At 41.6% G+C, this 20,991-nt stretch overlaps 2 protein-coding genes across 4 annotated transcripts; both read left to right on the forward strand.

Moving 5' to 3' along the window:
* The first annotated feature begins 2,037 nt into the window (after positions 1-2,037).
* tmem25 (transmembrane protein 25) lies at positions 2,038-9,499 on the forward strand. Its single transcript, XM_004567033.4, has 9 exons — positions 2,038-2,583; positions 3,924-4,041; positions 4,413-4,757; positions 4,833-5,123; positions 5,311-5,442; positions 5,559-5,592; positions 5,878-5,987; positions 8,668-8,757; positions 8,875-9,499. Exons 2-9 carry the CDS (start codon positions 3,963-3,965, stop codon positions 8,946-8,948), a joined length of 1,155 nt encoding a protein of 384 aa, XP_004567090.1. The 5' UTR covers positions 2,038-2,583; positions 3,924-3,962; the 3' UTR covers positions 8,949-9,499.
* Positions 9,500-10,435: 936 nt separating this feature from the next.
* On the forward strand, positions 10,436-13,896 carry LOC101473769 (T-cell surface glycoprotein CD3 delta chain). Of its 3 annotated transcripts, none has more exons than XM_076892193.1 (7): positions 10,436-10,519; positions 10,842-10,913; positions 11,150-11,179; positions 11,328-11,507; positions 11,674-11,832; positions 12,938-12,996; positions 13,067-13,896. In XM_076892193.1, the coding sequence occupies exons 2-7, from the start codon at positions 10,859-10,861 to the stop codon at positions 13,121-13,123; spliced, it is 540 nt and encodes a 179-aa protein (XP_076748308.1). In that variant the 5' UTR covers positions 10,436-10,519; positions 10,842-10,858; the 3' UTR covers positions 13,124-13,896. The 3 variants fall into 3 exon arrangements, with proteins under 3 accessions (XP_076748308.1, XP_076748310.1, XP_076748309.1); XM_076892195.1 differs by having other exon boundaries at positions 11,150-11,176; XM_076892194.1 differs by having other exon boundaries at positions 10,452-10,519; positions 10,839-10,913.
* Positions 13,897-20,991: the final 7,095 nt, after the last annotated feature.

Here is a 20,991-nt window from a genome sequence, read left to right on the forward strand (position 1 = left end):
TTTAGTCAAGTGGTGGAAAGAACACTTTGAGGACCTCCTCAATCCTATAGTCACGCCTTCTATCATTAAAGCAGAGTCTGGGGAGGAAGGGGATGACTCACCCATCACTGATGTGGTTACTGCACAGTGGCAGGGCCCCTGGGTTGGTCTTGGAACACCGGACCAGTTCTTTATCCTCTCAAGAATATTTGAGGGTGTGTGGGAGTTTGTCCAGCAAGTCTACATGTGTTTCTGTGGACCTGGACAAGTTATTTGACTAGGTCCCTCAGGGTATAATGGGGGGGGGGGGAGTTGCTTTGACAGACTGATAGGGGCGGCGTCCGCAATAATGTGGATGCTGAACTGATATGTTATATTGAAACGAGAGCTGAGCATAAAAACAAAACTGTCAAAATACCAGTCGGTCTACGTTCCTGTCATCACCTATGGTCATGAGCTCTGGGTGAGTTTGCAGATACAAGCAGCAGAAATTAATTTCCTTCGAAGAGTGGCCGGGGTTTCAGCTTAGAGTCATTCAAGAGGGACTCAGAATAGAGTTGATGTTCTTCCACATCGAACTCCACTAATATATCTCATGGATGCCTCCTAGGTGAGGCATTCTGGGCATATCTTACTGAGAGGAGGCCCCAGACCCAGGACTGGAGAGATTATATCTCTCAACTGGCTTGGCTTGTTATTCCAGCTGGATGAGATGGCTGGGGTGAGGAAAGTGTGGGCTTCTCTGCTCAGACTTCTACCCCCATGATCCAAACCTAGATAAGCGTCAGAGAATCAATGGTTGGATGGAATCTTGCAGAAGTCCATGGAACTGACTTGTAAGTCCTCAGCATTTATTTTTAAACAGCTGTCTTTACGGACTACATCAAATGCCAGTTTACCAAACGAGAATGCCAATCAAATTGTCAGCTCAAGAACTAATTACCTGAATAATAACTAAAGCAAACAGGATTAGATATTTGAGTGATGACACTATAAGATCTTCAAGTTATTCCAATACTGAAATATGTGCAATAAGACATCCTGCCTTCAGTTTGACAACGGCTCATTTGAAGTCTTGGAAATTGCTAATGATGTCATATCACTGCAGCCTGGAAATAAACAGAAACCGACAGGTTTCAAGAGAGAAGCAAATACATAAGACAAAGCGCAAAAATCGTCACTTTGACAGGTAATGCAGATCAGACTTGTTGTAGGTCTGTCTGTTTGATTATGCTTGTGAAGTAACCGAGCACATTCCTTTTATTAATGGCGTCCAGGTGAATGGTGCGTTTCACTAAGCAGTCTTGTCAGCTGGGTGAGTGTAGAAGTGTGTTGACACGGTTTACACAGCTGTCTGTACACACTGAAACGTTCTGTTTATATTAATAATAATAATAATGGATTGCATTTATATAGTGCTTTTCAGGACCCCCCAAACCCCTTTACAATACCACTATTCATTCACATTCACACACTGGTGGAAGCAAGCTAAAGTTGTAGCCACAGCTGCCCTGGGGCAGACTGACAGAAGCGAGGCTGCCATATTGCGCCATCGGCCCCTCTGGCCATCACCAGTAGGCGGTAGGTGAAGCGTCTTGGCCAAGGACACAATGACCGAGGCTGTCCGAGCCGGGAACCTTCTGATTACAAGACAAACACCCAACTCTTGAGCCACGATAGTCCTAAACTCTAAATGTTTCCTAACCTCTAAATGTTTCCTAACCCTCTACTATGCAATCACACAGATGACTGAACTGGAGAAAAGAGCACACAGAGAGGCGTTTCCACTGAATGAATAACAGCTGCACAATTAAATCAGTGACTTCTTTACTGAGAATTAGGCTGCTGTACCCTTAAGATGAATAAGTTCTCATTATAAGTCACAGGTTGATGACACAATGGAAACATAGCCCCCTACTGTATGAGCTTGTTTCTTTTGTCTGCCTTCTGGCTGCAGTGCTCTGCATGCTGCTGCTCTGATCTGTGCAGCTGCACTGCAGAGGCTTTTCAGTCGGTGGTATCCGAGCGCTGACTTGTCATGTGTCTGTGTTTGTAGAACATGGGTTCACTTTAACATGCCTAATGATGGAACTGGGTGATGGATGACAGGAAATGATGTGTTAATCCCTAGGAACTGACAGTTTTCTGGCTTTACTCGACGCTGCATCCTTGTCTCCTCCCCCATACCATCACTTTCTCTTTCTTCCCTCATGACTCTGTGCCCGCTCTCTTCTTCCTTACTACGCTTCTCTCTCTACATCATTCTTCTTTCTCCTATTCTCCCACCCTCCCCTCCCTTCTGCTCTCCTCTCCTCCGAGTGGCGACACTGTGACTGCCTGCGTCAGCCAGCCTTTGCCAGCTAGTGAAAGCTGCTACTGGAGGTTGCCGTATCCTGCAGAGATCCCTGTGTGTGTGTGTGTGTGTGTGTGTGTGTGCGTGTATGTGTGTAAGTGTATGAGTGCACGCAGATGGGAAAGCAACTGAGTCAGGGAGGGCTGCCTCTCATCTCTCCGCTGTCATCGCCATCCTTTCCTCTCCTCCTCCTCTGCTGCCATGGAGCTCCAGCAGGCTGAATCGCAGCAGCATCTGCAGAAAGGGCTGAGGTAATACTGTGTGTTATAGAGGACTTTTGCTGTGTATTTAAGCGCACACAGCTGCACTGCATGCAGCCTAAGAGAGTGCATAATGTGTGTGTGCATGTGTGTAGACCTGCACTGTAATATATAGCATCTTGCTGGCGATCAGATTCCTACGCTTGTCAGTGCAAAGCATCTCTTCCACCTGGCTGCAAACATCTGTACGATGCTATCTTGCGCATATATGAGCCCAGCTAAGAATTTTCTTGGTTGTCCTCATACATGTTGGATTGTGTGTGTGTTTCTTAGGTGCCTCAGTTCCTGCTCTCCTCCAGGTTTCTCCCACAGATCACATGACCTATACAGCAGGAAAGCAAACACTAGATATTCCTCCTTCTCTGCTATTGCGTGTACTGATCCCAGCCGCCTGTCAGTGTTTTGCATTGTAGTGATGGGGTACATGGTACATACCCTATATTTGACAAGATACTAAAGAATGATGGGCCTGTCAGTGCCTGTGTAGAGACTGCATTGCATTCAAAGTTTCCCGTCAACTGCTTTATATATACATATATATTAAACCTACAGTGAAGCTTTGCACAACATGTTGCCCACCTTACCCACAATGCAATTTGACCATCAAGAGCTGGGTGGTATTCTTGTAGGTCCTACTGAATCCTTGAGCTGTTAGTCTTAAGAAGAGACAAGGAGCAGGGCCACAGACTGGAGAGACACTGCTGGAGGCAATAATCAGACTTCTGACAGCTCCCTCTAGAGGCACAAAAGGCTACCTACAATTTTCATACATATTTACTGGAGTTTTTCCTTAAAGCTGTTTTAAAAAAATAAATTTATTTATTCTCATTCACATGAGAATGAAAATGTCAGGCTTAGAACAACAGTATATTAAACTATAAACCTATGCTCACTGGTACACGGTCCAGGTGAGGTTGGACTGATCCGGTGTAAAAAAGTAAAAAAGTGGATTTGTGCACTAGAGGGGGCATCATATCTCCTGCCTCCTGAACTCTGTCACTCTAGCCGAAAGTGAGAACTGTGTTGTGTTCTACGTGTGAGAAATCCAGCTGTGAACAATGTAACAGCTTGATTCCAGTGACAGTGGAGTTGATGAGTGAGAACATCTGCCTTATTCAAATGTTGAATTTGCATCACAAAAACCATATCCCTGCCTTTTCTTGAACTGGCCTCATTTGCTCTTGTAGAACCAAACTGATCTGCATAGATGGAGGTTGCGATTCATTTGGGATGATCTTTCAGCACTGTGCTACCATATTATGTTTCGCATTAATAACAATGCGCAGCAAGTTCTTGATTTAAAAAATATATGTGATTTCTTGTCTCTGCAGGTAGATGTGCGAGTGTGTGTAGTGCTCTGTTGGGCCATTATGGAGTGTGTGTGTCTGGGAAGGTGGACGTCGGGCTCGGCCGTCGTGTTCCTTCACACACTGGCCCTGTCCTGGACAGGTAAGAAACATGGCAGCTTCAGTCCTGATTATATCTGTCGTACTAATTATGATCTTGACTCCAGTTTAGTCATAGCTGACAGGTGTCATTGATATACAGACTTTATATAAAAGATGGAAGCTATAACTGGGATATCATATTTGATCACGTGGTTTCAAAAGACCAAGATGACGATGATGAAAATAAATAAATAAATAAAGTAGACTGGCAGCACAATCATTGGTGGTTAGCACTGTTGCCTCACAGCAAGAAGATTTTGTGTTTGAATCTACCAGCCTGCAAAGTTCTTTCACATGGAGTCATGTGACGAGGATGGATGGTTGGATGGATGAATGAACCATAATATATTAGTGCTACTCTTGTACCTATAGGTGCAATTGAGCCCATTCCTAAAATTGACGGATGGCACGGGGGAGGTGTGACGCTGCAGGAGAATGTGACACACCGGTTCAACTGCCATTCAGATGGCTGGGACCCCCACGCCCCTCCCATGCTGACCTGGTATTTGAACGGCGAGCAGCAGAGAGATCCATCGCCAAACCGTGGCCGTCTAGTCATGACATCACAAGAGGATTCTGAGGTGATGAGACCGGGGTCCAATCACAACAGCACCTTCTCTTTGAGGGCCAGAAAGTGGGACAGGGAACTGGTGTGTGTCGCATCAAACCCCAGGACAGGCGAGAGCTACAACGCCACGGTTACGCTCAATGTACAGTGTGAGTATGTGGGCCCATGTGTCTTCACCTGATGCATTTGACGAAATGCTGAATTTCTCTTTCTCTGTGTCTCAGTCCAGCCAGAAATCCTCAGGGTGAATGCCCACTATAGTGAAACATCAGACCCCGGACTCTCCCTGGTCCTCTTCGCCTTGGTGCGGTCAAATCCACCTGCCACGATCACCTTTGTTGACCAGTCCGGCCAGTTGGTGGCCAATACCTCTGACTTCCTCATTCTGGACTCACGAAGCTACCCCTGGCTGACCAATCACACGCTGAGAGTCACGCTCAGCAGTCTATCAGGAAATGTCTCGCTGAATGCCAGCAACAGCGTGGGAACGGCGCAAAGCAACCTCACACTGGCAGGTGAGACAAATCTACCATGACTTCAGAAACTACATGTGATGATAATACAGTCATCAGGACCTCTACAGCACATCTCTTGGCCTTAGTTTCCTGTTTACCATGCAATTATGAGATCACTAAAAGAAAAAGTGAAAAAAAACCCAACATGTGGAATTATTCCTTTAAACTCTCCACTTTCTGTCTCCAGAGTTCCTGCAGTCTCGTGTGGAGGTGCCCATGCTGGGAATCGTGACCGGAGGAGCCATGGCCTTTATGGCTCTGCTCATCCTCAGCCTGATAGTTCTCTGCCTCATGCAAAAAAACAAGAGCAAGTCTATTGGTGAGACTCAAGTGTGCATGCATGCAGTGAAGAAACAAGCTGGAAAATTTGATTGCAGCATGTATTCTTAAGGTATTCTTCAGCAGACTAACACACATCCCCGTTTGATGTTACAGAGGATACAGTGGAGATTGTGATGACCAAGAAGAGGTAAGCAAGGAGGGCAGACTTGTGATGTTACAGCACAAAAAAGTGGAAATCTCAGCAGTCATTGCCATTATTCTTTCTAAATCTTCAACGTTTGATTGACACCACACCGACACCATCTCTGTATTCCAGCGCATCCATATTTCACATCTCCCTTAATAATTTCCACCTCAGCGCATTAGCGGACTGAAAACACTGCTGAAAGCATTTCTCTGCTCTTAAGAATACTTTATGTGCATCCTACAGATCAATACCATCTCTAATCCAAGTTTGATATCTTCCACACAGCGAGTCAGCCAATCTGAAGCCGGATAAAACTGATAAGACCCTCATCCCCAGAGAGAACATGTCCCTGCCTTCAAACATGCAGCTCAACGACCTCAGCACTTTAAAGAAAGGTACATTTACCACAGTTTAACCGCAGCACAGAATCTGACCGTGCTAACAGTTTAAGAATACAACACTTTAACAATAAATCACTCACTTATATCTTTGAGTGTCCGATAATCAGGTGCAAAAACCTTTTGACGGAAGAAGCAGGACAACGTTATCTGACAATCTTGGTGTAAAATGTGTTCTCCAAGATCTTGTTAAGAGCAATCAGTCTGTCATTTCTTGATCATTTGGAATTCTGGGCATCCATTCGGGCACTACTTAGATTAGATCCATGCTTTTTTATTCAGAAATGAGCCGCCCCGTTGTGGTTATGTTCTTCTATTAAAATCAATTAGATCACAAAGAGGGAAAATAATTATTTAGTAATGCACAGGATTTACACCATTTCAAAACTGGATAATGAATGATAATGATCCCAGAAAGTTTACTGTGAAAGTACCTGATGTCATATTTTTAAATACATTTAATTCTGTAAGGAGATTACATGAAGGTGAGAGGGAACAAGAGTTGCTTTAGATGCTAAACAGTTTGGCCGTCCGACTGCGGTCTGGGGCCTCCCTGCTGCTGCGGAGTCGGGGCGGTCTGCCTCTCCCCACCGCAGGGAAAAGGGTAACACCACCTGGGTCTGGGTGCAGTTCCCCCCTCCAGGGGCAAGGGTACCTAGACCCAGTTCGTAGAGTACGCTTGGGGAGTGTGATCGTGTATACAGCGTCCCTTTATGTCTGTCTCCACGTCGGTTGAGTGTGAAGTGCATATGAGAGCATGAGGGTGGGAATGGATGTTTGTGTCTGTGTGTGCCTGTATGTCTGTGTCTATATGTCAGGTTGGGTATCAGACGCCACCTCTCTGGGGACATCTCAGGCCCTCCAAGGTTTGGAGGCCTATCTCCACCCACCACCACTTCCCCTGCCGGTGGCGGACTCCCTCAGGTATCGGTGCGTTGGTGGTTCTTTGTATCTGGGGGTGGGCGCTCGCTCGGGCCACTTCGGAGGTGGGGTGCCCCCGGCCTCTCGGCCTGGGGCTCGGTCACTCAGGCACAGCTGGCTGCCGGCAGAGCTCACGGGCGCGTCACTGCAACTCCCCCTGGCTTCTGCTCCGCGGCTGCTGAATGAGCCCTCATCTGGGACTCTCCTTAGCTCTTACTGGGACAGTGGCGCGGCTGCCCCTCTGTGGGTCTTCCTTGGTCTCTTGTGTTCTGGGGGCCTCTGGATGTCTGGAGTTTTGATCTCCTCCATACCTGCTTGATACCATAGAGGACAGGGCTGTGGCTCCCCACACTCTCTAGCAGATCATTACATGGAGAAACCTTTGGAATGCAAGCATGCTGATCCACACAGGTATGCACACAGGTGTACACACGGGTATTCACAGATGCGGACTACAGCTTTCTTGGCTGCTGCCTCAAAGCACACTGTGCGCTGTCTATCTTGCGTGCTGCACAATATCGTTTATTATTTAGTAACTATTGATATCTATGACTAGCTAGTTTATTGTTATGGTGCTTTTTTTTTTTTTCTATTATTATGTTGCTCTTTGTTGTTTGCTGTCTCCCCTGTTTTTTTTGTTTTTCTTTCTCTCCATACAGGTGACCCAGGAGTTTTTTTGTTGTTTGTTTTTTTTTCTCTCTTCCCCCCCTTCTCACCGTCTCTTCTCCCCTTTGGTTTTCTTTCTTTCTCTCCCCCTCTTTCTTTCATTCTTTCCCCCTGTCCTAAAAAAAAAAAAAAAAAAAAAAAAAAAAAGGATGACAAAGGATGAACTGAAGCTCCGCCATCACGTGATGTCACATGCTGCTGTTTCTGATGTCACTTCCAAAAAAAAAGAAAAAAAAAAGAAAAAAAAAAAAAAGAAGATGCTAAACAGTTTTTGGGAACTTGTTTGCTTTTTTGCTCACAGTTAGAGAAAGGATTACAACCAGACTTCACTTCTGAGATGTGTCTATTGAAACCTGTTTCTCTGGGTTTCCAGACAGCCGCCAATGTACCAGTCAGTCTGGTTCTTCGCCAGAACAATCACCTGCTTATCTGTCAGTAAAGCAAACAGAAGGTCAGGAAAAACGTTAGCTAGACTTATCTGTCTTAACTTTTTTTGTTTTGTTTTTATCTAGCGTGCGCACACACACGCACACACACAGAGATGCAAATTTCATTGAATTCTTTGTAAGTTATTTTTCGGTTTGGCAAGTTATTTTGATTATTTATTTTATTTTTTATTATTTATGTCGTGTGGTAGCTAAACCTAGCTTAGCTTAACATAAATTTAGCTTAGCATACACTGTGATTGGTTAGGAAGTACTGCAGCACATCAGCCCCCTCCAAGAAATGCATTGTTACATGTTGGGTTTTTACAGACTGCTTTCAATAGGTTAAATAAATAGTTGATAGTGTGTTAATTTGTACACTTCAATGGAATGTTTTAGCTTTTTAGCCATTTTACTTGTATTTCTGATTCCGTTTAGCCTGTTAGCTACAGCAAGTATCTAGCTGGGTGTGACAGTTGTATCAGTTTCTATCCATCCTTCTAACCACTTCCTGGAGCCTATCCCAAATGTTACTGTAATGTTACTGTAATGTGAATACACTTTAACTTGATTTTAAAAATCTCACCACAGCTTCCCCACCAAAAAAAAGGATAACATCTTACATACTACTGCATCCTCCATCTTTCCTGTATCACTTTTTGTAGCCCGAGAGGCCGCCCAGCAGAACAGTGTGGGAGAGGAGAAGAAAGAGGAAGAGGAGGAGGAAGATCTATCTTTAGCCTATGCTGCCAGAGGTCAGGGAAATACTCCTGATCCTGTTGAGTTTTTTCTTCACTTTTTAAAATACTTTAACATAAGTTTTTTGTATCAAGGAACATTAGCGTTCTTCCTTTCCCCCCTAATGTTTCCAGGTTTTGCCAGATATCCGATGGTGGGCTACATCTATAAGGTGAACAGCACAAGCAGCGAGGAGATCTGGCTCTGACGTCCCTGAATGTAACACACATACTGTACATGCATGCTACTTAAAAACAGTCCAGCCATCCCGAAGGAAACCCAGAGCAACTGCCACTCAACCAACAACTCAGGCTGGACTGACACGAACAGGATCCAGGATCTTGTTGGTGGAGTTTAACACCATTCTGCTGACCGCATCGACATGATCACAAGTTTCATAACCACACAAGGAAACTGTCTGTGTGTTTGTTACCAAGTGCTCGGTATTTACACTGCTGACATGTTGTCTCAACAGTATGAACTGCAAATGAAGCGCTCATCCTACAGTTTGTTTCGACATGATCTCCTGTAAACATGCTCATAATGTCCCTCCTCTGTGTTGCATTACTGGAATGCATTAAATGTTCTATGCTAACACTGATACCTGAATAAAATGGTGCATAATTATAGAATATGTATTTGGTCATGGAAATGTTAAGATGCAATGTACTGTATATTTGTATGCATATGTATATGTGTATAAAAGAAGATGTCTAATAAAGATAATATGGAGACTGTGTGGAGGCAAAAGCTGGAAAATGCTGTGGTTGCAATCAACACTCACCAGGGGGCGCTGCAGAGCGGTTTACGATGAGAGTCGTGTGTTGTTGGCATTGTTCTAGCAATAAGTGTTGTGTGATGGAGAAGGCACTGTTGCATTTGGGGGAAACGTAATTGGGTACTCTATAGCTGTAGCAGGTGCAGGAGAAGAATAATCTAGCTCTTTAGGTTTAACCGTGTGTGTGTGTGCCAGGTGTTACCTCTGGGTCACAGGTTCCTGTGGCTTTTCATCAAACAGGAAGTCGAGTTGTGTTGTGGGAGCATCTATTTGCTTTCTCTCTGTTTTTCTTCTGCTCTGTACAGTAAATGCAGTCTGTCACACACATAGTGGGAAAAGAAAACATTCATAACACACGGGGGAATTAAAATATTCATCTGAACACACATGCTTGTGTTTGTGCCTTCGTTTTACCAGATGGAGCTGCTCACCACCACCGGCACGAACATATCCCAGAGCAAGCGTACACCAAGCAGCAATTACTGTCAACAGGCTGATCAGTCATTCCCATAAGGCGGAATTTTCTTCTCTGGTTGTTGTTCATGTGTTTTGTAAGATGTGAAAGCTGCCATGACAAAAAAATCACGTGGGTAGGGGAAAAAAAGGAGTTTCGATACCCACAACATTTTAATCTTATTACATATACAACAAACATGAAGTTTAATGATCAAACAGGAAATGAGTGAACAGTTCAGTGAGGCTTTAGTGTTGAAACTGCACAAACTGATTTTTGTTGTGACAAGTTCAAAATACTCGACTGCAACTTAAAATGTTGCTTGTGTTGGTGAGAGTGTAATAAACATTATTAGCTAAGTGCATCTGAACATGTCAAAGTCACAGTCAGTCTCCTCCAGATGTAGGAATCAACAAAGCCTGCTGAGACAGAAGATAAACCAATCACATTCACTTCCGTTTCATGCACATGCACAGAGAGACTGAGACACTCTGACAGACAGAGACTGGATGCTCGGCAGCTGAGACCCACAGTTCTTCATTTTGTGGTCAGTGCTTTTATTTAAAAGTTGAAATTATGTTGTGTTGATATTAAGTGTTGATATTGTTATTTCATTTAGAATGAATAATGTGTAAAGCTTGAATTTTAGGAATAAAACAAATTAAACCTGGTTTCAGAGTTTGTATTGTTGGCTAACTAAAATGATTTCCTCATAATAGCACCCTAAATGTTGTATTTCATCATCTATTATCTGTCTCTGTAAGTCCAATAAATGGTTGACATGAAGTAGAAAATGGCGTACTTCCTGTTGCTCTGTAGTACGCTCGCTCTTACTTGCAGGGAACTGAACTGTTTCCTTCTATCAGCAGCAGAACTCACAGGAACAATGAAGAATCACTTTGCTTTGGCCTCCTGTTTGCTGCTGCTTTGGACCTTCACAGGTAGGCCCGCTACACCATTTTATCCCACACCAACATAAGATAAGATAAGACTTGGGACTTTATTAGTCCCACACGTGGGAAATTTGTTTCATGTTGACATGAAATGAAAATCAATGTAGAAATCATAATTCAGTGATAAGCATTTAATGTTGACTTTGAATGTTTCAGAGTTGGATGTTTTTTTTTTTTAATTAACAGTGAATGTTTTCATTTTTCTCCCCACATTTGTCTTGCAGTGTTTGTCAGCTGTCAGGACAAAAAAGGTGGTAAGAAGATTAATTGAATCTTTAGATGGGGCTATGTAGTATTATAGCAAATATGTGGTAATTTACAAATAGCAGTTAAGTAACAGAAGCTGCTGCATATCTAAACAGGCTTGCACTTTTTTAATATTTCTGTTTTCTCAACGCCCAGTTGAGTTACAGGTGAAAGAGGTCGCCGATGGAATTGAGCTGGCTTGTAGTGATCTATCAGATGTTACATCAAATACTAACACTGATATTAAGACAAAAAGTCTTCATTTGCCATACAGAGATAACAGCACAGGAGAATACAAATGTGGAGAAAATGAACTAATCTATGTGAAATTCCGCAGTAAGTTCTGTAGGAAAACTTGTTTTCATAATATGAAAAGAAAATGCTTAATTTTTTTATATTGTTTGTACACTTTTATCACTTACCTTTCAACTGTAATGTTGAGGAAAAAAATGTCAGCACCTGTATTCATACACAATGTGTGTTTGTGTGTGTGTTTCTCCAGCCTGTGACAGCTGTGTAGAAGTTGATACACCTTCCTTAATAAGCATGGTCGTAGGAAATGTGGTGGCTACCATTGTGGTAGGAGTGGGTGTCTATCTCATCGCTTCTCAGACCTCTCAGACTCGAACCGGCCCTGTCGTCTCTAACAAGAAGAGTAAAAGTAAAGACTATTTATCCATCTAAATAATATTTGTTTAGTTATGTGAAAACAAAGTTTTATTATGGAATACTTAAAATAACTAAAATAACAGATGGCACATTCCATGGGTATATTGAATAACTGGTACAGTTATTAGGTTTAACAAACAGGAGCAACATAGACTGACTCCAAAATTACTTAAAAAAAAAAAGGTTGTATACAGAAGTGTATGATAATGATAATATGATGATTTTCATATTATTATTTTTTAATTACAAATCAAATGTTTTGTGTTTTCACAGGAAACATCACTGTGAAAACATATTTATTATTTAAAGTAATTAACAAATATATATAACTGCAGGTATATTATTGCCTGCCATAGTGTTTAAAGAAGTATGAAAACACTGAATGATATACTACATGAAATAACTACTTTGCGAATTACTATCTATGAATTACTTTATAAATATACTGTTTTTGAGTGGGACAAAATTTGATATTGTACTTATATCATGAAACTTGCAACTAACAGTTATATTGACTGTCCTTTTTTGATCATTTTGCAGGATTTGGTTATTGTTTCTTTAGAACATTCATGAACAGTGGGAGTAAATCTGTTTTCCTTTGCAATAAATTTTGAATTATCCCTAAATAATTTTTGGATTCTCCAGGAGAAATAATTTTCACTTCCATGTTTTACCAGTTTTTCTTTTTTACTTTCCACATAAAACTAAGTTTTAAAACGAGTCGTTGCTGTAGTTTTGACACACTTTCCTAAATCTTTACCATTATTTTTTTTCCAATGTAGCGTCGTCTTCTCTAATTATTTGCAAGAATCATTTCTTTTAGGTGATGTTGTGTTGATCTTTTAATCAGTTCACATAATCTTGGTCATATTCATCCAGTAGGTAGAAGACAATGGGCATAAGAAAATCAGTTATAATTAATGACTCAAAATCAAATCAAAAAGAGTTAAAAATCATAATCCCTTAAATAACGACTACAAACACTTAAAAAATGTTATTATTATTATTATTACCAGTATTACCGATAATAAAAACACTCAGCAACCGATTCCGATTAGGCTTTGCTTTTGCAAAAATGTTATTTCATGTGTCCTCAGGCTCCGACAGACAGCATCTAGTTTCTGAAACCAGAGGACCGACCAATGACCACTATCAGGTAAGCTGAAACCTGAAAGTGACAATAACACTAAAAAAGAAAACAACAAATGACTTGTTTTCTCCAACAGCCTCTGAGGAGAGGTGGCCAGAAAGATACATATGATGAACTCGTCCACAGAAGATAAATGGAAGGAAGCTCACTGGTGTCCTTAGCTGGAAGCTTGAGAGTCCTCATAGATCCAACATCTGCTGGAGGGGAAAGTCTGGTACCTGTTTTCAGAAGTTACATCTAGCTAAGCTGTTCCCCATCCCCAATGCAGGGCTTTATTTTCAACATGCCTGTAAGATGATGCTTTAAAATCACTGTAATATAATATCAGAAATTATAATAACCTGGGTAGTATTGGAATAGCTATATTATACTTATTGATTATTAAGAAAAAAAAATTGACTGTCATGTTGCCCAATGAAAACTCAGTGAATAAAATTAGCTACGCTGTCTTGTCATGCTATCGTGAGTGGTGAAAATCTCTCAAGCTACTTTTCTTTGTACAGTTCTGAAGTAATTGCAAGATTAAGATTAGGATTAATATGCTGTATTGTAGTAGCATTGTGTCAATAATGCATTTATGATACGATCAGAAATGTCAATGTAATTGCTCTTTTTGTATGCTTTTGACTACAGTTAGAGAAGCTCTTGCCACATCCACGCACTTGTTGTTTATAGTTTGTAGTTTATCTCATTTGGCAAAAAAAAGACATCACTCAATAAAAAATGTGACAGAATAATTTGACTAATGGTATCACTGTTATTAATTGTATTTTTTTTTTTAAATTTCCAAATCAAAAATCTAGACCTCATACAGCTGTAGAAAGCATATATTCAGATAAATACTTGTAAATGTTAAAAATACGTACAGAGATTTATAAAATAAACAAAGCACTGTTAGATGTTAAACCAGTTGTTTGTGGATTTTATTTCAGTGACAATTTTTTAAGCCTAAACAGACCTATTTTATTGTATGTTTTTAAGTATGCTGCATGCACCAGTGCTACATGCCAAATCAATTATAATTTTAAAAATGTGCAGGCATCACAAAACACTAACTTAACGATATTACAAATCACAAAAGCACTAAAAAAAAGCAGCACTAAATGAAAACAAATGGTGTTATATTTCATTGAGATAAAAACAAATTAACATTAAAAAGGAGCACCTCATTTTTGACTGCATGACATCCTTAAAGTCTTGTTCTCAGTCAAAATCTTCTATGCGTTACACGCACTGGGAATTTCATAATTTGAAGTGTTTTTTTCCAAAACTATTCCCCGTTCCTGGGAGAGGAACTCCCAGCTCATCTGAGAAGTTTGAGTATGTCAGCTTTGATAGATCAGTTTAAGAACCATATAGCTAATGAAATAATTATTTTCTAACCCATTACCTTATGATATATTTAACGTCATTCTTGAAAACATGATACCACTTGCTACTGAGAGATTACACAATAACTGTGCCTTTATAAGGCCACAGAGTGGATGACAAGAGCGAAGCTGTTAAAATAATGAAACAATAGCAACTAGCCCAGCACAGACGTTTTAGTATTTATCCAGTGATAGTCCACTTTTCAAATTATTTCAGACAAATATATAACGATTCCAGCAAGACAACAAAATACAACAAAATGAGCAGAAACTGAGTTCTCTATATTATTACTATTATTTATGCTATTCTCATTATTATTATTAGCAACAGTAGTAGTAGTATTTTCAGTAGCAGAGATCAAATCACACTTTTGATAGAATAGAATAGAATAGAATTCAACTTTATTGTCATTGCACATGTCACAAGTACAAGGCAACGAAATGCAGTTTGCATCCATCCAGAAAGTGCTTTAGCCACAATATAGATATATTACAAAATATATATTAGCAATAATATAGATATATAGATATATTACAGAAATGGGTCTGTTATAGGTATGAGGGTACAAAATATGGGTCTATTATGGGTATTTTACAATGTACACGGTATGAAGGTATGTTATGAATATGCTGTAACTATAAGTATGTACAGGCTGTAGTGAGTGTACAAGCTATGTACAGGCTATGACCAGGATATAAATATGAAAACTATACAGAAATATGAACTATGCAAATTATAAACAGTTGTAAACAGTTGTAGAATTATAGTTATCATATTGTACAGAATGATTGTCTATACAACATTTACAGTAGTGCAGTTAAGATAAGTGAAATATGTGGATAACCTCTACAGAGGCTATATAAAGTGCTAGAGGTTGGGAGTGGTGGTTGATTCCATGTTATTATTGTGTGTATGAGGGTACAGTTGTCCATTTGTTTGTTTTTGTCCATTGTGTTGTGTTCAGTTATAGGTGGTTGTGGGTGTGTTTATGTTCAGTCCACGAGTTTAATGTGGGTAGGATGTCAGGAGGCATCATATTGTATGTTATGCTTTGTTTACAATCCCCCCCCCCCCCCCCCCATCCCCCAACGAGTCACATTTATGTAAGGATGACTTATAAATTGCTATAATCAAATATAAAACTGTTCCTCTAAAATACTTTATGAATTAATAAAATAAACTTGAGTTGAAAAGCTTGAGTACCACAGAGGTAGACTTGCTAGTTGGAGAGCCTCTTTCTTCACAACCTGAGTGTCTAGATATGATAGTGGCAGTGCTGCTATAGTAACAAAAAGCCCTTAACGTTGCTGTCATGCTACTTTTGCTTGTTGAAAAGACTTCTTATATTCATGTAATAATAAACTACTCTGAATGTGAAAAAATATGTATGTTCTCACTCCTTCTTCCTCTCTCTGTAAATGTGCATGTAACAAGCAATGAAATGGAAGTGCCAAAAACCAGTTAACAAGGCAGTCTCCAAACACAAGTCAAACCCCACACTCATATTAAAATATACAACTTAGTGTTAAAGCTGATATCTGTAATATATCATATAATACGTGCTTTTGGGGATTTTGTTAAGCTGTATAGTTATGGGCGTGACTGCTTAGGTTGACTGTTGTGCAGACACTGAGATCTGTCTCCTGACCTATACTAATTTGAGTCACTGCACCTACTTTGGCTGTTGGAGCCTTATTCAGAATCAGAATCAGAATACTTTATTGATCCCTGGGGGAAATTATTTTTTGTTACAGTGCTCCATTATAAACCAACATTAAGACAAGACAGACAATACGCTAACTAAGAATAGTACAATATATACATATATATACATACATACATACATACATAAGTCACTCATAAATAAATATTTGGAAAAGAAACATGTGTAGTTGTAGCAGCAAACAGTGTGTTAAGTGGATGCGTTGTACAGGGAGATGGCCACAGGCAGGAATGATTTCCTGTGTCGTTCAGTGGTGCTTTTCGGTAATCTCAGTCTCTCACTGAACGAGCTCCTGTGACTGACCAACATGTCATGGAGTGGGTGGGAGGTGTTATCCAACATTGTCTTTATCTTGGACAGCATCCGCCTCTCCGACACCACCTTGAGGGAGTCCAGCTCCATCCCCACAACATTGCTGGCCTTACGGATCAGTTTATTGAGTCTGTTGGCATCTGCTGCCCTCAGCCTGCTCCCCCAGCATGCAACAGCATAGAGGATCACACTGACCACAACAGACTCATAGAAAATCCTCAGCATTTTCTGGCAGATGTTGAAGGACCTCAGTCGCCTCAAAAAATAGAGACGACTCTGGCCCTTCCTGTAAAGTGCTGTGGTGTTTTTAGCCCAGTCCAGTTTATTGTCAATGTGTACTCCAAGGTATTTATAGTCCTCCACAATGTCAACACTGACCCCCTGGATTGAAACAGGGGTCAAGTGTTTCCTGGTCTTCCTGAAGTCCACGATCAGTTCCTTGGTCTTTGCCACGTTGAGCTGCAGATGATTCTGCTCACACCACGTGACAAAGGAGTCGACCACAGCCCGGTACTCTGTCTCATCATCCCTGCTGATGCATCCAACCACCGCAGAGTCATCAGAAAACTTCTGAAGATGGCAGGTCTCTGTGCAGTGGCTGAAGTCTGTGGTGTAGAGGGTGAAGAGGAAGGGGGAGAGGACAGTCCCCTGTGGTGCCCCTGTGTTGCTAATCACCTTGTCAGACACACACTGTGGGAGACGTACATATTGTGGTCTTCCTGTCAGATAATCAACAATCCAGGACACCAGAGAAGCATCCACCTGCATCGCTGCTAACTTATCACCCAGGAGGGTCGGCCTGATGGTGTTGAAAGCACTAGAAAAGTCAAAAAACATGACCCTCACAGTGCTCGCCGGCTGGTCCAGATGGGTGTAGACACGATTGAGCAGGTAGATGATGGCGTCCTCAGTTCCGAGACGAGGCTGATAAGCGAACTGAAGGGGATCCAGATGTGGTCTTACTATGGGTCGCAGCTGGTCCAGGATGAGCCTTTCCAGGGTCTTCATGATGTGAGAGGTCAGTGCCACGGGCCTGTAATCCTGGGGGCCACTGGGACGTGGCGTCTTTGGTACAGGGACGAGGCATGATGTCTTCCACATCACCGGGACCCTCTGCAGACTCAGACTCAGCATAAACAGTTTATGAAAGACTCCACACAGCTGGGGGGCACAGGCCTTGAGGACAAGGGGACTCACTCCGTCTGGTCCAGCAGACTTGCCTGAGTGAAGTCTCCTCATTTGCATCCCAACCTGGTATTGAGTGAAGGTGATGGGTGGGGGAGGGGTGTCAGGACTCTCACAGGAGGCAACATGTGAAGAGAGAGGCTGGCACAGTGGTGTGGCTCTGGATTCCAGGCTGACTGCAGGTGAGGTTGTGGGGGTGGGAGCAGACACTGTGGTGTCGAATCTATTGAAAAACAGATTCAACTCGTCGGCTCTATTCTCACCTCCCTCAGCTCCCCTGCTGTTGGTTGGCCTGAATCCAGTGATGGTCTTCATGCCCCTCCACACCTCTCTCATGCTGTTCTGCTGGAGTTTCCACTCCAGCTTCCTCCTGTAATTGTCCTTAGCCTCTCTGATCTTGTCCTTTAGTAACACCTGGACCTTCCTCACCTCCTCTTTGTTGCCCCCTCTGAAAGCCCTCTTCTTGTTGTTGAGGAGGGCTTTGATGTCCTTAGTCACCCACGGCTTGTTATTTGGGTAACAATGAACAGTCTGACCTGGAACAATGGAGTCGGTGCAGAAAGTTATGTAGTCTGTGATACATTCAGTAAGCCCATTGATGTCCTCGGCGTGAGGCTCACAGAGTGTTTCCCAGTCGGTCACCTCGAAATAGCCCTGTAGTTCTGCTAAGGCCTCCTCTGACCACCTCCTAACAGTCCTGGTGGTCACAGGTTCCCTCCTCACAATTGGCACATAGCGGGGGGTGAGGTGAATCAGGTTATGATCTGACCTACCAAGTGGGGGGAGGGAGGAGGAGCTGTATGCATCCTTGACGTTAGCATACAGTAAGTCTAAAGTTTTCTCTCCCCTGGTGGGACAGTCCACATATTGTTTGAATGTTGGTAGTGTATTGTCCAGTGATACATGGTTGAAGTCACCCGAGATCACAATAAAGGCACTCGGGTGCTGAGTCTGTAGCCGAGCTATGGCAGAGTGGATAGTGTCACATGCAGCTGTGGGGTTAGCAGAGGGAGGAACATAAACAGCCACCAAGATGACGTGAGAGAATTCCCTGGGTAAATAATACGGCCTGAGTCCAACAGCACACAGTTCAGTGTCCGGGCAACAAATCCTTTCTTTGACTGTTATGTTGGCAGGGTTACACCACCGCTTGTTAACTAAAACAGCAAGCCCACCTCCTTTCCGCTTACCGCTAGCGATGCTGTCCCTGTCTGCCCGAACAGTGTGGAAGCCTTCCACGGAAGCATTCTCATCGGGAATGACCTGGTGCAGCCGTGATTCGGTGAAACACATCAGGCTACACTCTCGGTATTCCCTCTGACTCCGTACCAGTGCTGAGAGCTCGTCGATTTTAATTGCCAACGATAGCATTATTATTTCACAAAAAGCCCATCTAAGAGGTTGACATTTGTGCTCTGGTGAGTGAAATGCTAGAACACTGTCAGGTAAAGGTGCCTGTTTTGTGCACAGTTTAAAGATGCAGCTTGGTAAGCAAACTTACTAGCATTAGCACGTCACCCTTTCTTCTAACTGTGGTTACCAATATAGTTGCATCCAAACACTGGATGGATATGGAGTCCAGAAACCAATACGTGATGCTATGATGTCAATCCTAAATGCTAAGAGGTCTAGCAATACCTACACATGAAACTTTCTGTGGTATCAAATGGTAAAAGGTCTCTAATAAGTACCAACACATGCAATTTTACTTTTGCAGCCTTGCCATTTCAACATATTTAAACGTAAGAAAGAGAAATGTTGTTAATCTTTGTTTAAATAATTAACACAGCAGTCATGCTTTTAATGAATGAAACCTTTGATATATTAACCCAAGAGAAAACAGTGACTGGTAAAAATGAGCCCTATCTCAACCAGCTACAACAGCCCACTGCCTCTGCACAGATTCACAAGTGCTGTGTGATACTGCAACCTTTGGTATCAATCCGATGCCAAGTAAATTAAGAGCAGTATTGCCAATACTTTTAACCTATAAAGGGAGCTTATGTAGGTTAGAGGAGTGTGTCATGATACATGAGCTGAATCATCGTACATTTTAACTCCCCACAACAATTAGTTAACACAGTTTCCGACTTCTAACAGATGTTTTTTAAGAGACCTGGAATGTAACTGTGCCTGTCTTTAAAGGACTTTGGGCCGGCTTCTGTTGTTTACATATACTATGGGCTATAAATTGACATGACGAAATTTTTTCATGAAACAAACAAAAAACAATAAAAAAAAAAACTGAACACAGTTAGGTTAGGTTAATTGGTGATTCTAAATTGCCCTTAGATGTGAATAAATCGCTGTCTGTCTGTGTTAGCCCTGCGATACACTGGCGACCTGTCCAGGGTGTACCCCGCCTCTCACCCTAAAAAAGCTGAAATAAGCTCAACCCCCCCCCCGATTGCATAAATATCAATCTGATACTGATACCAGTGTTGGTATCAGTATTTAGATGAATATTATTTAGATCTGCCCACCTCTACAATTCACCAAATAAGTAATTAGCAATTCAGATTACTTAATTAAATTAATGATAACACTAAAATACTCAATTACAAGTACAGGGCCTTGGAGGGAACACTAAGTAAGAATGGTCACTTAGTTGCATTATTTATGACTATTTTTTATATATTATTGTACATTTTAATAGCTAATACATTTGTATGGAATGTTTAGTTAGATAGTTTAATTAATTGCATTTTATATACTTTAAATGTTTTAGATTAAATTAAATCTACTCTCTGGATAGCTTGTAATGAAAGGTGTGGCATAAATGTATTGGAGTAAAAAGCAGACATACGTGAAAATATACTGACTATTAGTAAAGAATAATAGTTGAATAAACGTACCACTGTTAATGATCATCATACAACATAAAAAATAATGGCAATAATTAGTCATACTTTAACCTTAGTCAAAAGGTTCACATTGATTTTGAGATGCATAAAATCAGTAAAAAAAATTTTTACTGAAGAGAAAGTTACACAACAAGAGCAAAGAGAAAAGCAGAGAGAAAGGTTAAAAAAACTGAAAGATTAAAATAGTAACAAAGTGTTGCAGGAAACACAAAAGTTAAGGAGGAGAGAAACTCAGAGGCGTCCCCATGTCAGATAATCTAAAAGCTTAACGTCTTTGATAGCAGCTCATCTTCTTCCTCACTCTGCTGTGACAAAGCTACAAACTACTGTTTTCTACCGGAGCCGGAGAACAGATCAAACAATGGAGCTTTAAGCAGCTCGGCTCTGAAACACAAACCTGATCTACACACACACACACACACACACACACACACACACACACACACACACACACACACACACACACACACACACACACACACACAACACCAACTTCTGACTCAGGGCATGTTCACACACCTTCGAGCACATGCACGCTCTCATCCA

This window comes from Maylandia zebra, linkage group LG14, assembly GCF_041146795.1.
Source record: "Maylandia zebra isolate NMK-2024a linkage group LG14, Mzebra_GT3a, whole genome shotgun sequence".
Lineage (NCBI taxonomy): Eukaryota > Metazoa > Chordata > Actinopteri > Cichliformes > Cichlidae > Maylandia > Maylandia zebra.